This window comes from Echeneis naucrates, chromosome 9 (genome assembly GCF_900963305.1).
Source record: "Echeneis naucrates chromosome 9, fEcheNa1.1, whole genome shotgun sequence".
Classification (NCBI taxonomy): Eukaryota; Metazoa; Chordata; class Actinopteri; order Carangiformes; family Echeneidae; genus Echeneis; species Echeneis naucrates.
The window spans coordinates 16,742,578-16,760,048 of NC_042519.1; the positions used below are offsets into that span (position 1 = coordinate 16,742,578).

The 17,471-nt window shown below is 40.5% G+C and overlaps 2 protein-coding genes across 4 annotated transcripts; one reads left to right on the top strand and one right to left on the bottom strand.

The window, feature by feature from the left end:
- Positions 1–179: 179 nt before the first annotated feature.
- On the bottom strand, positions 180–3,769 carry slc2a11b (solute carrier family 2 member 11b). Its single transcript, XM_029510442.1, has 12 exons — positions 3,698–3,769; positions 3,483–3,581; positions 2,997–3,157; positions 2,778–2,902; positions 2,544–2,673; positions 2,288–2,436; positions 1,804–1,991; positions 1,556–1,666; positions 1,049–1,150; positions 882–957; positions 652–779; positions 180–557 (listed from the first exon to the last, which is right to left on the bottom strand). Exons 1-12 carry the CDS (start codon positions 3,767–3,769, stop codon positions 366–368), a joined length of 1,533 nt encoding a protein of 510 aa, XP_029366302.1. The 3' UTR covers positions 180–365.
- Positions 3,770–5,971: 2,202 nt separating this feature from the next.
- On the top strand, positions 5,972–16,422 carry LOC115049387 (uncharacterized). Of its 3 annotated transcripts, none has more exons than XM_029511543.1 (12): positions 5,972–6,121; positions 7,288–7,399; positions 8,805–8,898; positions 9,623–9,677; positions 12,593–12,733; positions 12,826–12,986; positions 13,080–13,178; positions 13,805–13,950; positions 14,091–14,262; positions 14,380–14,492; positions 14,887–14,974; positions 15,171–16,422. In XM_029511543.1, exons 1-12 carry the CDS (start codon positions 6,010–6,012, stop codon positions 15,222–15,224), a joined length of 1,347 nt encoding a protein of 448 aa, XP_029367403.1. In that variant the 5' UTR covers positions 5,972–6,009; the 3' UTR covers positions 15,225–16,422. The 3 variants fall into 3 exon arrangements, with proteins under 3 accessions (XP_029367403.1, XP_029367406.1, XP_029367405.1); XM_029511545.1 differs by having other exon boundaries at positions 5,979–6,442; XM_029511546.1 differs by lacking the exons at positions 7,288–7,399; positions 8,805–8,898; positions 9,623–9,677.
- The last annotated feature ends 1,049 nt before the right edge of the window (positions 16,423–17,471 follow it).

Consider the following 17,471-nt stretch of genomic DNA (forward strand, 5'->3'; position numbering starts at 1 on the left):
TTGTCCTTTTTTTTTTTTTTTTAATACTCTCACCACACATGAGTCAGGGTTTCTACTGCTTTGTCAATCTTCCCTTTGTTCTGCAGCTCAGGCTTAAAGGTCAAAACATGAGACATGTTGTAAAATGTTTGTCATGAATTGCACTTTATTGCGAATACAAAATATGAACCAGCCTTATTCTTTTCCTAGGGCAAACTTTGTACATTCAGTCATGACAAATATAGTACTTCTCAGAAGTTCAAGAAAGGCACCATCATTTACAGTGTCATTCAGTTTTATTCCTCATACTGTGGTGTATTGTAACTGAAGAAACCATTCATGGACACCACCCATCCATGTTACATAAATATATCACGAGTTGAATTTCATATAGAAGTTGTTAATAATGTTGTTCTACCGCTGTCAGCAGTGTGGTCCTTGCTGTTGTTGGACTTGAACGCATTCTGGATTTCAACAAAGGTTTTGTTCTTCGTTTCAGGAACAACAAGGAAGATGTACACTACCACTGAGAAGCAGATGACCAAGAACACCAGGAAGCAGTACTGCTGAAGTCCAATCTGTGAAGATACAACACAACTGAGTCCCATTTTGTATAAAAAAATATTCAAGTCTCATCATTTAAAATGCAGCAGACGCATGACGGACACTCACCACAATAAAAGGAAAGACCAGGCTGATGAAGAGGAAACTTAGCCAGTTCACCCACCCGGCAACCATGTAAGCTGCAGGGCGAGCAGTTTGCGTGAATAGTTCGGTTGTCAGGATGTTAGTCACGCCACCTTCACAGAAGATATGACAGCAAAAACATTACCATGACAACTGCTATGAAACAGCAGTTGCGGAGGAAAGTATTCAAACTGAGAAGATATCTACACACTTACCTGGTCCTAAGCCAAAACTCAGGATAAAAGCAAAAATACACACCATGCTCAAGTATGGAATGACTGGGCTGGCATCCTGGAAGAAAAGAAATCAAAAACAGGTTAACATAAACATGGAGTTATATGAAAAGGCATAAAATAGCTCTTTTGGTCTTCAGATATATTACCTGGAAACTGAGCGCCAGCGTGAACAAAATGCAGCAGATACTCATCAGTATGTATCCTCCTGTGATGAGCACTTTCCTTCCCAGACAATCAATCAGCATACCCTGTGAGACACACAGCAGGTCACAAGACCAGCAGAAAACATTTCCTTGCATTATTATTCTGACATTTTATTGGATATTGTCATGTATTTTGTCTTTTATTATTTCATTCCAAACTATTTTCAATACAAACTTATTTACAGTGTGTTATGTTTTCATCAGTGTGTTTACATGTGTTCTTGTGATGATGTTTTAATATAGACACATAAGACAACAGTAAGACCATACTCTGCTTTTCCTTTAACCTTGGAAGCTTTAGTCAAATACTATTTTAGTAACACAATCTTGACATATTATCTTTGTTGTGCCTCTGTCCTTCAGGTCTGAATAATCTGTGAGTAACATCATTATTGTGTATGTGTGGTTCACTGCAGCAACGTACATAAATTTAATGAAACTCATACTCACACATGTCAAAGCCGTGATGCATTCACAAGCACCAGTGCCGACAGTCACATATGGTATTTTATCCTCAGGAATACCAGACTGTTTGAATACATAATCTGCGTAGAAATAAATCTTCAAGAAAGGAGAAAAGAAAAACAAAGCACAAGTGAAAAAACTGAGCATTTAGTTTTTAAATGAAACCATTTTATTGTTTTTGGGGTGCTGAGGGATAGATTCTGAGACTCATGGGGACTTGAAAATGTACATACAGCATTGATGCCGTTCAGCTGTTGTGACATGTTGAGCAGCATGACGGTGACAATCTGCCAGTGGAAACTTCGATCAGTGAAAAGCTCCCACGGTTTCTTGGCCTGGAAACCTGTTAAGTTGTTCTTTTCCTTTTGAATCTCCTCCAGTTCCCTGTCCCAGTCCGCTACACCGTGCAGCTGCTTCAGGGCTGCAGGCAGGAAAACACATGACACATACAGTATAGTAATCGTAGCCTTGAATATCACCCATCTGATCAGGCTGCTTCTGAGAGTCATCACATCACAAGCATCACATTTCACATTCCTCTGGTGTTCAAAGAATGAGATCACATGCTCATACAAGCCATGAGGAGTAAGTGTTTCTGCCTCCGGTGGCCTCAGACAATACAACTGCCTTGTTATGGCACCAAATCAATTCTTCTAGACTGAAGTTAACACCACAAAGATCTAGATTGGGAGAAAGAGTACAGCAGTATCATGTTACCTTTCTTGCACCCTTGGTTGTCTCCTTTGTCTATGAGCAGGTAGCGTGGGCTCTCAGGAAACCAGGGCAGGGTGAGGAGCTGCAAGAGTGCTGGGATGCACGTGGTGGAGAGCAGGATGGGCCAGTACTCCTCCCTGCCCAGGAGTTCTCTGTAAAATAACATTCATTCATTTAAATGACGTAGAATCCCTGAGACTGATGGTGATGGTTAATGTTTTTTTTTTTTCTTTTTTTAATCTATGTGACAAGTACTTACTTCAAACCAATCACTTGACCAGTCAAGATCCCACCAGTGATAAAAACAGAGGTTCCCATTCCCATGGTGCCACGAAATGCAGTTGGAGCTATTTCCCCCAAATACAGAGGTTGAACGCAAATGGCAATGCCTGTTAAACACACACACACACACACACACACACACACACACAATTAGAGTCATATTTCAAAAGTTGAAAAGTGAGGAGTTTAAATGTGTTTTTCAATCATTAACCTGCAGTAATTCCAATGAGAAAACGACCGATTATGAGTAATTCATATAATCCTGTATGATAACTCAGCCCCATCAGCAGTGCAGCCACTAATGCAAATATGTTATTGGTCAACAGTGTCCCTTTCCTGAAAGAAGAAAAAATGGTAATGAAGGTAAATCTTTTATACATAAAACTTATGATAAAGCAGCTAATTCACTAATAATATTTTCTGGCCAAACCTCCCCAGCTTCATAGACAATGTCCCACCGATCGTTGCTCCCATGAACCCTCCTAAGGTGAGCATAGACACGATAGTGGACCAAAGCAACGTGAGAAGGTCTTCTGAGATGTTGGTTTGGTATCGCTCCGCCCAAGTCTGGTTGATGAAATTCTGCACATACTGGAAATAAAAGAGGGAGAACAGGGCTGCACATTCAACAAGTCAGATAAAAATATCTGAAAAATATATCTGCGCATGCAAAATCTTTAAACATTGGTGCATGATGGACTGTTTAATAATAATGTGAAATGTGATTCATCTCAGATAACCGCTAGCTGTAATTTACTTTACTGCTTGCAAAAGAGAGGCTTCCACATAGCTGCCTGTTGTAAAAAGATATTCTAGGTTAAAACTTCCCGTTCATAACATTATTCTAGCAGTTGAAATGATTCAGTTCAATCTATTGTGCAGAAATAAGCCCCATCAGAGGCAGTAGGGTTATTACCACAGTGGGCGAATTGATGATAGATATGTTATAGCCATACTGAAAGGTTCCCCCTATACACGCAGAAGAGGCGGCCAGCAGCAGTGTTTTGTTTGGAAGCTGCAAACACAACAGAAACACAGAAGATACGACTCATTCAAAACCAATATTTTCATTAACTCGTGGACTATAAACAGCATGCAAGTGTCCAGTCTTATCTTTAAAACTCCACATACCTTTGGAGGCCTTCTATCACCGATGCCTTTAGTAAGCAGAGGCTGATATTCATGCAATTCCTCTTTTGTCATGTCGCTGATGTTGAGCTGAGCACACACAATCCTACAGATAAGAGAGTTTCCTCTCTTCAGCACTCAGCATAAATCTAACTTTGGGGGTTGAGTTTATCCTATGACTGAATAGAGCCAATCTGTTTTCTCCTTGTGTCAGTGGAAGGCGCAGCAGATCTTCAATTACACCATGTTTATCATGATTTCATGGCGTCTAAATCTACAATATAACACTGCTTCACATTAGGTGTTTTAGATGAACGAGAAATGGGGGAAATTAATCTTTCCAAGCCTGCATTTTACCACGAAGATTAAACAGAAGAATAAAACAATCGACTCTGGACAGCAGTGTAGGAGGAGACAGCGTGAAATAGATGTAAATAAAAATGTAAATAGAATTCAATAATGCTAATACAACTACGACTACTAACAACAACACCAATAATAATAATAATAATGATAATTGTATGCACTGCGATAATGGAACAGGCTCTGTGATGCTTTTGCTGTTCATGACAAGCTCTTCTAACATGACATTCGATCTGTCCCATCATCTGGACCGTTCCAGGAGATTTGTTTGTTAATATCTATAACTAAAGACATCGGGAATTGCTGGAGTGTGAATGATTGTTTGTTCCGAAGTCTGTCGTGTGATAGACTGCTGACATACCTGGGATGTACCACCGTCAAGGTAATGGCTTTGATAATTGATTGAAAGCTGGGACACTAATCGGCATTATTAAGTAACAGGGTATAAATATAGTAACGAGTAATTTAATTATAGCAAAAAGGTAATTACCAACTTGAACTAATTCTCACAACCTGACAACCCAAAACTGGCTTTTATCATCATCTGTAAACCATTTTTAGCCCCAATTTGATGAAGCATTAATTTTGCCACATAGGAGGTAGGCTGCCATGTAATATAGACTACTTTATTGTAAATGTAGTTGAAAAAAAAAATAATGAATGTGATGAGCACACGGTAGAGCCATTAATAAAACTGTACAGTCTGTCCCAGTCATTTAGAGTAAACACAAGAAACTTGTGCGACAAAAAAAACGGACCAGCCTCAGTGATTAACTCCCCAACAACAAAGTCACAACATATACAGAGACACTGACGCTGAGAAAGGGGCTTTTGTAACACTCCCAATTTCACAAGAAATGCTATTAAAAAAATACATCAATCACTGTTTCGAAACCGTTCACAACCTGCTGTAAGCGTGATTGTAACAGCAGTGGTAATTAATAAACTGATGATAAAAAAGGGTCACTTGCTGGCGTGCTGATTGATCTATTTCAATTTTATTCACCATGTAAATCAAATTGCCTGCTGGATTTTACCTCTCTCCTGGATTCCACAGGTTCCTCATTGTGGTTCATCTTGGAAAGTGCCGTGAAATAATGGTTGAATAGACCATTTATAATGGATGTTCCACTTCAGTCAAGCAACTTTGGATACTTAATGAAAGCTTGTTCTGAGGGGCAGCATATGATCTGAGGGTAGAGGCGGGAGTCTGGGTGAACAAGCCTGCATTCCTCCATGGTACTGTTGCATGGCCCTGGGCAGTGGGGGGGATTGCTGACCTAAATCCTGAATAAATATTGACCCTTTGAGGTCTAAAATTGAAGAATGGGACTGCTAATTCAACCAATAAATCAAAATGCAAGATTACTTGTGCAATACATTGTCACTGCTGGAGGATTAGCTATAAGATAAGATAAGCAAATCCAAATTTGCCAATATAATAAGAAAAATAAAAGAAGAATAGAAACAGAATCAAAAGCACATAAGATACAACAGATATATTATATGTAATAGAAATGATCATATGCACACATGTGAAATATGGTCTGTTATGCACACAGGCAATTTAAGGATACATTGTCCCATTTCTATGTTTTATATACCGTACTAACATAAACAGGCCACTATATAATGAGAAGCCTCCTTTATGGGCTGATTTTATCATTTGTACTTTATTATAATAGCACAAATAGTTAATTTATATTCTTCATGTTTTAGAAATTGCAGTCCTGGCTACAGGCCCGAGGAAGCTTGATTTGGTTCAAGTGTGCCGGTCAGGCGCTGTTGTGATCCGGATCAGTCTCCGCTCATTGTCCCTCCAGCCTTTGGCCGCAGGGGGGCGCTTCATCCGCACAACAGAGGCTCTTTGTTGGTGCAACCTCGAAAGTCTTCCCCCCCCCCTTCCCGTGGTTTGGGAAGCAGCACAGAGACAGCTGCTGGCTGAGTCCACAATGTCGGCCAGAAAGCCCCGGTCTGTGGCAAACCCCCTGGAGTCAGCCATCACCACCCCCAGTGAGCGGATCCTCCGGGAGTGCCACAGTCTGTATGTGGACGACCAGAACGGTAACTAGGCCCAGACCGGAATCCGGATCTGGACCGGCCAGTCGGGAGCTCAGAGCAGAGACACTCATAGTGGGACACATAGTCGGGCATGTTGCGTAACTGCTGCGGTTGTTGGTCGGACTTGGGGCGAAGTGTGAGGCTGCAGAGAGCTGCATGTTCATGGTGGGATGTTTCGGTTTGTGCAGCAGCTGACGGTCAGTGTCAGACTCCTGACGGCTCCGGATCCCGGACCGGACCGGACCGGACCGGCATGAGGCTGACATTGAACCCCCAAAGTGTTTCTGCTTTGCAACAGCCGTCCTCTGCAGACGTGCACGTCTTGTGAGTCACAGACCTGTAAAAGCCTCCCTGTGTGCTTCTGCAGAGGAGCGAGGCCGAAAACTGAGTTTTTAAAAAGGACTTTTTCGTCATTGCTTGTCTTTATGTAGTCAGTTTGTGGTGGCTGCATGTGATTGCAGTTATTTTGAATACCCGGAGTGAGTGTGGACATGACAGGGAGGAGCCTCACCATGTGTCCTGCCCTGGTTAATACAGTCACACACACACACACAGGCCTCTCAGCTACATATGCTGCTGATCATTTTTCCCCATGAATCATTCCCAGTGTATTTTTCAGGAGGCCAGGATGAACCGTATCCTCACCATTCTCATCTTGTCTCACCCAAAGTCTCAAGAAAAGTCACAAAGAGAGAATATTTGGCATTTTCTTTCCCCACCAATGAGTAACATGGTTCAAACATAGCTGCCAGCTATTTTTCAATAGTCTAGCCAATCATTTCAACTCAAATCTATGAGTTGTATTTTTCAATAGACTATTGAAAATAGCTGGCAGCTATTTTTCAATCGTCTAGCCAATCATTTCAACTCAAATCTATGAGCAAAAAGCTAAATTTAAATTAATTTCATTGTTCGAGGCTTTATTATCATACATATTCGATTCTGTGCTCACCTGAAGACAAACTAACACCTGAGGTTATGAAGACAACTAATAGGAATTAATTCACTGTAGAAATATGAGGATAACATGGTCTCTGTTATAAATGTTAAACATTATAAAATAAAGTGTCTTTATTTATTACATTTTAAGACGAGTTGAATGATTTACATCCGCAATGTCTTTGTGACTTTCCTATCTTGCGTACTGCTTGTGTGCATGTGTGTCTCAGGCCTGGTGAAGATCGCCAGCAGCCTGGGAGTGCGGCTCCTTCCTCCCAGAAAGAAAATCATTGTGATGATTATGGGTAACCACTCTGCAGGGAAGAGCTCCTTCATTAACTGGTAATATATTTTGTATTTTTCTTTTCTTACGTGCTCTGCTCCACATTGGAAGGGAAGTTCAGTGACAGGAATGCTGGCTAAAACACCAAGACTTACACAGTTTATATCTTAACGGCTTTCGCCGGCGTCGAACCTTCTACGACTGCTGCTGACAGGAAAGGAAGCTGAATGAAACATCAGATTGCATTGTGTTGTATATTGTGATTTTGTGAGGCGAAAGAAAGCTTGATAATATGATGTATAAGATGCTCTTGTTCCTGTGTACAGCCTAGAAGAAGGAACTTTTTCTAGATGGACAAGCAGTGAATTTATCAGAAGGTTCACCAATGAGAGCTATAGGAGCACAGAGGCCTATAGTGACTCCAGGGACCTCTGGAAGTGTCCTAAACCCAGATGTCCAGTAAATTTGTTTACTTGGGGTAGTAGTAGACATTTTTTCTGTGGATTAAAGTAAACGAAAATGTAAATATTAATATGTAATATTAGACCAGTGTCACATTTTTTTGCAATTTTGTTTGTTGGAGGAATAGAAGAGATTCATTGAGAGGAGGTTTCCAGTTTTCAGTGTTAGGGTTAAAAAATATTTCAAGTATGCCAAAGATGTGTCTGGAAGAGAAAAAAGGCGTTCCATTGCTGTAACCTTATGTGAGATACTAGTCTTAACTGTTCTTACATCTGTCAGGAGTATGCAAGTTTGTTTTATCTGCGTTTGAAAATATTTCAAATGCATTTAAAACGATTTTCCATATTTTACAAGTTGGTGTCTGCTTGGCTGTTTATCCTCCTGTTATCAGGAAAACAGAGGTGGGACTCTGCAAGTCCCAAGTCGCTGATAAGAATCAAAGAAGACATTTGCCAAGGAGGACATGTTTTCAGTTTTCATGTTTTTCGTTCTTTAGAAAACGTTTCTGAGCTGATTTGTACCACACTTGGTGGAGGATTGGGGAAAATTAAATTCATGAAATTTTGTGCAGATCAGGTGAAAGGAGGGATTTTTTTGTATCACTTCCCAGCATTGTTCAGCCTTGGTGGAGGTACAAGCTTTATGACCATATCTCTGGACTGAACCTTGGACTGAACCCCTTTTCAGGCATCACACTAGGATTTCTTAGTCATGTTTCGAAAACAAAATGTTTTTAAAATAATTTCATTTGATTTAAAATAATAAGTCAAAGCGTCAGGGTTTCCTCTGCTGAGGAGTAGTGATGAGTGCTTTTAACGAAACGTTTCTCTCTGATATTTAAAAACTATATTCAAATAGTTAAATTTGACTAAAATATACAAATTAAGTGTTGATGATTAGCTCCAAGGACAACAAAGAAACAATCAAAATAATGTTACATAAAAGAGCATTATTAAAGACAAATGTTTTTGATAGATTTGCTGCCTACTGCTGTCGTTGTAGGTACGTAGAAGAGCACATACAGAAAACAGGCGTCGCCATTGAAACACAGGGGTTTACGTTCATCACAAGTGGTCGCAAAAGAGAATCATTGACGGTAAGAGCAGAATGAAAACAGCCGACATTTCTAACACTGTCGCAGAGGGACTTGGTGTTTGAAGGGTATGAGATAAAAAGAAGTTCCAGCACCTGAAAAGAACCTAGATGGCTCAGAAACACTCTTTGAGTTTTCTACTTTCAAACAATCAAACAATCGAAACAGCATTTAATATTCAGACAGCACTTCTGGTTTGGGGATACGGGATGTTTTGAGTTTTTAACTTCTCCAGTGGGAAGCGATGCAGCTGTAATGTCATAGAGCTTGATGAAGCAATGCGTTGGATGTCAGGGTTTATGGAAGGCACTCCCTCAGTCGGTGGTGATTTCTCATTGTGTATGCTGCCCAGTGAGGCGCTTTGTTGTATAGACAAACACACACACGCACGCACACAGAGGCATCTTTGCAGCATATAAACAGGCTCGGGAGACACCTGTCTCTCTGTCTTCTCTCATCCTTTCCTGCTGCCTCTCTGTTCCTATCCTGCTGTGGTGGAGGTGATGATGAAGAAATATATTTTTGCAGAGCAGGACTGCACAGTGGAAGGATTATCTTGTATTTGCAGGAAGAGCTTAAAGCAGGCATACTGAGCCGCAGCACAAGAGTGCAAAGTACTGAGCATAGAGATGACTGTTTTAGAGGATTGAGAGCTGACGGAAAGCTTCCGATTAATTTTGTCTCATCGAGCTATTTCTCAGCATGTTTCTTTTCTCCTCTCTCGCAGGGGAATGCAACGCTTCATCTCTACCCGCATTTTCGACCGCTCCTTGAGTTCAAAGGTAAAACTTTTTTGTCTTTTAACAGCATCAGAAACTCATAATGAGCTTCTGAAACAAACGTCACCCACACTATTTGCTGTACTATTGCACTACTATTGCACTGCTGTTGCTGCTAAGAGAAAAGCCAGGCCCCTGTGCTCTGTGTCTGATCTGGTTTATGCATGACAATTTTATACAGCTCCTTCAGTGACCGCACTCATCACAACAGAAATATTTCAAAGCTGTCACATAAAAGAACAGTTTAGTATGTTTTATGTATTCCACGTGAGGATAATCACTAAATCTTGGTGCTTTGCATCTTCCTACCTTTCATATTGAATCTAATTTTATGACAATAATAATATCAGCTCTGCAGTGGCTGTGTACAACACGGGCTCCTTAACGTGTCCCCAGACTTAAATAAATGTGATCACCTCTGTTGGTTTGGTGTTTTGTGCTGAAGAAATGTGTACGGCCGTGGAGTTTTCTCCTGTCTTGGCATCATGATGAGAAACATCAAAGGGTGCAAAAAGAGGGTAAATTGTTACAGAGCAGAAGGGAGATCCAGCATCAGTCCCACAGCGCCACAGGAATAGCGAATAGGCGATGAATGCAATCATGAGCTGCATAGATCGGCTCTTTTGAGTTTAAGATAGTGCTTTCTGGAGTTTCCCACGAGTCTTTGCCTCTGGAAGCTGCTCACAGAATCAGTTTACAAGCTTAAAAGTTGACAGTTTTGGTATTTCAGACAAAACAAACTCAAATTTAAGCTATTCCATCCGTAACATCAACAGAAAGCCTGACTGCTGAATACTGTGTTTCTCATGAGCTGGCACTTTGAGTTATTCTTGTGTTCATTGCCGTCACCGGTCAGCCTGTCTTCTGTGATTTGATGTTGAGTTTAGATGCTTCACCTTGATGACTCATGACTGAGTCACAGCCTACGTATCAAGCCGTCGTTATAGATTGGATCAGGTTCCTGTTTGCCTCTGAGCTCAGTACCATTTTTTTCCTCTGCAACCTTTCTGGAAGGGTTGTATTTTATATGAGCATTGGTCTTAGCGCTGCGTGCGTGTGGATGTTGAGGTGGTCGTGCAGAAAGCCTGGGTGTGCCTGCTGTCTGGGAGCATCAGTATGGAGACGTGAGGGAGAGGGCGTGGGGGTGGGGGCAGTAATCTATGTGTGTGGTGTGGCTCAACAGTTGAGTGTACAGAGAGTGAGGGTTCACTGGGTGCGGACTGGAGCGCTCACAGTATGCCGTGTGAGTCACACGCCCCATCGACAGCAGTGCAGTGGAGTCAGGAGGAGCTGCTGAGAAATGTCACAGCCATTAGAGACGGCACAACCCAGACACCAGCAGCAACAGCTCCAGTCTGCAGGCCTGAGCCTTGCAGCACCAACGATCTGCTGCTGCAACACAAGCAAGCTTTTTGTTTGATCTTCATCGCCGCCTCTGGAAATACACTATATCAGGCGTTCATTTACCTGTCACAGCGACTGAGGATGACTCATCAGAAAAGCACCATATATCCTTATGTGGGAGTAACTGCTTATCACACAGTTTGGTCTTTTTTGGGATTTGCACAGAGCTACTCCCTAATACTGCTTTAGAAGGAGATTTATCAATGCCTTTTTGTCTTTATCTTGTTAACCTTTTGTGAAATTTCAAAGATTTTTGGCTGTGTGCTTCAGTTTTTGTCTGGTTTGACCTGTTTACTCCAACAAGTTCTTTTGAAGCCTTGGTCGATGCAGCATTATAGCAGCCTTTGCCCTTTTCCTAGTGCACAGGATCTCCAGTGTAGCCTTCTCAGTTACAGTCATTTGAGGAACTTAGCACCCATCGGCGAGTATCACTCCTGTTTCCTTTTCACCTTTTGGAGACTTAGGAGTTTCTTCAGTTAGAGCAGATGATCAGATATCTATCCAGGCTTCTTGATTCATTTGTTGGGAAATGAACGTGTATAATTACTATATCGTGTTTTAGCAGCATAAAGATGAATGCATGTGTATGTTTTGAACAATTCAGACTCAAGCATAGACTGGCAGCCTTCAAGAGGTATAACATGAAGCTTCTTGATGATATCTGAATATAAAATTTTTCCTTTGGAGATCTGAGCTAATTTCTGATTTTGGATGTCTCAGTATTGCTGGACAATGGCCATACACTTCTAAGCCATGTGATAGGTGGCAGATGTACGACTCTGTAGTCATGCTGACATGAAAGAAACATAAGGGAATGCTAATATGGGATTCCTTGTGCTTTTCGCTGCAGCACAAGGATGTGATTTGTGCTGGCTGTTAACACCTGCCTCTTCCCATGAAGCAGCCTCAGTGTCATCTTAGGGCCCCTGCGTGTGTGTGTGTGTCTGTGGAGGGAGGGCGAGGTAGTGGGAGTGGTTTATTTAGTCAATGTCTCAGCAGTGATCTAAATGCTGTTGAAGCCCATGTGTGCTGGAGTATCATAGCCTCATTGCGTTGCCTCACAGTCGTTCTTCACTGGCTAGCTTTATGTCCCACACCCCGCACTAAAGCTGCCAGTTGAAGAGCTGTTGTGTGTAACCATGACAACCGATCTCTTCACAGAGGGGACGCCGATGTGGCAAAGTTGGAAGTTTGAGTTATGAAGCTTTGGTCACTGCTGCTGCTGCTGCTGCTGCTCATCGCAACTAGAGTTGGTTTTCATGCATGTCTACAGTGCACATACTGTACTTGTTTTTAATCAGGCACAATTCCTGCAAAGCCGAAAGCACAATAAAGTCGTCATCTTTAATGTCACCAGCCCAGTCTCCAAGTATTGACCACACTGCGGCTTCCATTAGCCCATAAAAATAAAGCCATTTGAGATTCCTGCAGGGACACTTTATTTAGCATCATTTGTCACTTTGAGTTTATCCTGAAGGAAGCTCCTGTACACACACAGCCTCTGTATTTTCCAGGTCTTATGGACTATCTCTCTGCTGAGATCTCCACGTCCAAGCAGAAGAAATTCAGCCTGGTGACATTTTTGGACACTCCAGGTTTGGTCGATGGGGACATGATTTATCCTTTTGATGTCAACAGCGCCATCACCTGGTTGGGTACGTCTTGACAGGCCCAAATTGTTTTGATAAACAAAGCTGTAGTGCTTTTCTAATGATTTATTTATTTATTTATTTTTTTTTTTGCGCAGGAGAACAGGCCGACTTGATATTTGTGTTCTTTGATCCGATGGGCCAGGCTTTATGCAAACGGACACTCAACATTGTGGAAAAGCTGAGTGACAAATGTGGAGATAAGCTGCTATTCTACCTCAGCAAGGCAGATGAAGCTGGGAAGGAAACGGACAGACAAGTTAATTCGCTTGTTAATGTGTTTTTACCTGTTTTTTCTTTTAAAAAGAGTCAATTTAAAGCTGTGAAAATAAACTTTTCTTACTTTTGGCAGAGGGTTATGATGCAGATAGTCCAGGAACTGTGTCGCCGTCCAGGTCTCAACAAATGTGGTTTTGAGATGCCAACAATATACATCCCCAACCCACAGAAGGTAAATGACCAGTGTTTCAGTGCTGGTTGTTTTACAGCATGTGATATAGTGAAACAATCCTACTTTAAATCTCCTGTTTGTCACAGGTTAATAAAATAATAACTAGCTGATATTCAGATGCCTTAAGTAATGCACTGCTTTCCCACCTCGCAGGGGAACGGTAGTCCTGTTTTCTGTCCCGTTCAGGAGTGATTTCTTCATATCACTGGTCTGAATTAAAGCTCTCCTTTAATGCAAATTTTCCACTCCAGATTTCCTGTCGGGTCCTTACGACTGAGAACAGGATGATTCATTTAGGAATATGAAGTGATATGATGAGAGGTATCCGCTCTTAGGGGGCCAGGGGCTGTAAACTATGGCCTTTGCTCAGCTGCCTTTGACAACGGCAGCCTCGGACATCAGTTACTGCTGCACCATCTTGTGATCTACAATAACAAAGCTAAACTGGCCATGGTGGATATGTGTATCCTACCAGAGCTCAAATTAATTTTTTGCTGAGCAAGTGCATCTTCACTTCCTACTAAGTGCACATGGCTGTTAGTCAAAATGCCCTCAGGATTTGAGATGCATGATGTTTGTGCATTGATTCCAAAACTGATGCACTTATGAGCCTTTGTCTCGTTCAGCCCAGCAGATGTGTGAACCAGATTGATGGGGTTTGTCAGACCATCGAGAAAACCATCAACCAGGCTGTTCAGAAGACTTTGGATCAGCTGGAGAAGGACTGTGACCTGATTTGTTCCACCATCAGCAGCAGGCTGGAGCAGGATAGGTTTGACCTCTCGACCTGCATTATCTTGGAAATAACCCACATCAGCGTACAAACAGTTGTAACAACTGTACTGTAACAAACAGTACAAACATCATGTGGTATGGTAATTAAAACCAGATTTCCTCTGTGTGCACGTGCAGGGCTGAAGTGACTTACAAAAAAACTGCTCATCTTTACTCGTTCTTGTGTGGCGCACTGGGTGTTTTCCTTCCTGCCCTCTTCATCCTTAGTTTCATTGTAAACACTTTCTCCAAAGAGCAGCTCGATGAGCTGTTGGGTGAAGGCCTGACTCGGACCCTCACTGTCTTTTCGGTAAGTCCAAGTGGAATTCTTACAGACCAAATAAATAAAGTTGAAACTAAATATTTTTTCTCCATTATTTTTTGCCGATTAGTTCTGGGATTTTTTTGTTCAATGTGTGTCTCACAGGGAGTGGTGATGTATTTATGGGAGTGGATACCAGAAGACGGACAAGTAGTGTTTGTTATCATTTTTGGGGCTTTTTGCTACCTCCTGCTTTTCCTAGCCAAGTATTTTGCAGGGTAAGTGTTAGCACTGTAAAATGCAAACACAGAGAGCTGAAAAATTTATTGATTAATCAGTTATTCAATTTATTTATTTATTTATTTAAGTGACCAATGATAGGACAAAATATCATGTTTCAAATGATCATCTTGGGATTTGGAAATTCTCATGGACGTTATTTTCTTGGAAGAAAAGTGGATGAATAAAGAAAATATTCAGCAATGTGCAGAAAACCAAGGCCATCTGATCCATGTGGAAACCAATTCACTTAAAATAAATTCAGAGAGAAACATTCAAATTGAACTTTTTTTGCTGCGTTAAGGAGGGTTTGTATTTCATATTGTGGAGCAAACAAACACACACACACACACAAACTAGATCAAACAGTGTTGTCTTGTTCTTCATTCTCAGCCAAGGGAATAAGACTCTGACGAAGAAGGAGAAGCGGATGATAACGGAGTACAATGATTACATCCAGGATGTGGTCAAAACCAAGAAGGTTTGACACTTATTTTGCTCTCACTTCTTGTATTTAGACAGTTCAAACATCAACGCTGCAGTAATAGATTACATTAACAACGGGTCAAACTTTTACCATCTTCCAGTTGTCTGTTTAAGAGCCACAACTGTAATGTTCACCGTTCTCAGCAGCAGAATCTCATTGCGACTCTCACACTGTCAATTTTGCTCCACAGGGTAAATTATATGAATGGTACCTCCAGCAGTGTGCAGCAGAATATGACCTCTGACCCCCCCCCCCCCCCCCCAAGGATTTGGTAAAAAGTGACTCAACAAGGTATCACTTCTTGTTTTTTAATGGAATCAGCAGGACTTTTTAAACCGATGATCATCTACCAAATAATCAGGAATCTCAGTAACCTCTGATGCAGTATCACTGCCAACATTATCATCTCAAGAGGTGATCAGAAATGAAAAAAGTGCCTTTGTTGGTGAGTTTAGGAGAAACTGTGATTGTAGTTGATAAAAACAAATGTCATAATGTGAATCTGTTCTTAATTTTATTTTTACATTACATCAATGATACTAGAAGGAAGTTAAGTGTTTAGAAATTGACTATTTCTTTCGTTTTCTTCTTTGTTTCTGTAATGTCTGCTCATCGTTCTCATGCAGTCACAAATAGCTGTCCACAATAACGCCACTCACACATAGGCATTATAATCAGCCAGTTGATAACGTGTGAATGCCTTTAAAGAATCTGCCCTAAATTTTGACGGATACGTTTTTGTTTGATTTGTGGATCCATCATTGCCATGTGTTAAGACTAGTGATTGAAGCTGTCCAGTCAAACTGATGAGTACAGTTGTGTTGAACGCTGAACCCCTCATGTTGTCCATTGAACTTGTTTTATGAAAACAAAAACAAAACACCATGTGATGCTTTCACTCCAATGTTTGTAGATATATTTATTAGTTTCAATGTGTTTTTAAGGGGCTTTTTACAAGAGATGTGCTGATACAAGATCCCAGGGAGGGGTGTTAGCAATGCCATGACAGTTTCTATGCCAGTGCCACTACAATAGTCAGTATTTCTGTTATCATGTGCTAATGATGAAACCTGTAGGTTTTTGAATGTTGGGAAAAAAAATGAGCCTTTGGATCACTAAGCTATAGACAGCCGAGATGGTGTATTAGTATCAAGTTGTATTACTTGAGTAAAATTTGAAAACCTCAGTCAGTTTGTTTTTTGTATTGTGTGAAGCCTCCCAGGCATCGTCCTCATTAGAAATCCTGTTTTATAAGATATTTCATTTAAAAATGAGTGAAACTTGCTTGTAATTTATCTATTGTGTGTACCCTTTTTTTCCCCAGAAGTATTTGCATCATCTCTAATCTGGATTGAATTTAGATTAAAAAAAAAAAAACAAAACAAAACTGGAAGAATGAAATGGAAATTGTCACTTCCTTGAAAATTATTAAATATTTTCTACTTAATATATACGGTATATATCTATTTTTCTGTAAGAGGTTTTTTTCAAAAATGAATTCAAAAAGGCAGAAGGAACAGCTGAAGTTAGATGGTGACTGAATGAATTTATGGAGCGGTGGTCATTGTTGGAAGACTTTATTTCAAAGTTTTAGTTATAAAAATGCCATTTCAGGCGTTTCTGTAGGAGGAACAATGCTTTTTAAAATGCTTTATCAGGGCTCAAGTATTTCGGGATCACCAGCACACCAGGATGTAATCAAGAATCCATTTTTATCCCAAAAGCACATTACAAGCATTTCAGAATGAAAATGAAAGAACCAGTGAAATTACAATAACTGGGAAAATATATATTAAAGCAATAAATTCATTTCTGCCTGCAAAAGGACCAGTAACCACAGCAAGGCCAGGCTGCAAACCTCAGTTCCCTGAGTTAGTAACAAGTAATGTCCCTATCGAGGTGACAACAATCAAAAATAACCTTACGCTACTATTGGATTTGTCTAAAGGAGAAATATCTGTTGTAAGAAAAGTCTAGATTCTATTGTGCAAGCACTAGTGTATAATCAAAGTATGATTAGAATTTAATTTGTGCAATCTACTAGCGAGGCAGCCTATAAGAAGAGGTATGTTGAAATCTGTGTGGGTGTGTGTTAGTGAATCAATTAAAAGTGCATCCAGGATTCTTCTGAAGTGATTATGCATTTTGTCTTGTTGCAGATTTAAGCTTTGTTTGCTGATGCTACTATATTAAAATATCTGTTTAATTCCTTTTGTAATAAAGTTATATCATGCAGATCTGTATACAAGCATACAACCAAATCTGTTATTTAAAACTTAGAAAAATTCTGTTCAAATTGTATTTTCTTATTTTGTTACAGTGCATTCAGGATTATATCTATATACAATGTTATTTATACAAAAAAAAAAAAGCCAATGCCCATCCCCAGCTTCATATAAACAAAGTGTACAGGTAGATACATCTTGCAGCAGCACAGAGGCTGAAACCAGTATTGCTTTGTTGTGAATTTTGACACAACATGATTCTAAAA

Bases quoted from the DNA above. Each gene is read 5' to 3' on its own strand.
- slc2a11b (XM_029510442.1), bottom strand. From the start codon at position 3,769: ATGACAAAAGAGGAATTGCATGAATATCAGCCTCTGCTTACTAAAGGC. The intron at 2,437-2,543 runs GTAAGTACTTGT...GTTATTTTACAG, and splicing joins GGTCAAGTGATTGGTTTGAA to AGAACTCCTGGGCAGGGAGG. The intron at 558-651 runs GTGAGTGTCCGT...GTATCTTCACAG, and splicing joins TGGTCTTTCCTTTTATTGTG to ATTGGACTTCAGCAGTACTG.
- LOC115049387 (XM_029511543.1), top strand. From the start codon at position 6,010: ATGTCGGCCAGAAAGCCCCGGTCTGTGGCAAACCCCCTGGAGTCAGCC. The intron at 9,678-12,592 runs GTAAAACTTTTT...TGTATTTTCCAG, and splicing joins ACCGCTCCTTGAGTTCAAAG to GTCTTATGGACTATCTCTCT. The intron at 12,734-12,825 runs GTACGTCTTGAC...TTTTTTGCGCAG, and splicing joins CAGCGCCATCACCTGGTTGG to GAGAACAGGCCGACTTGATA.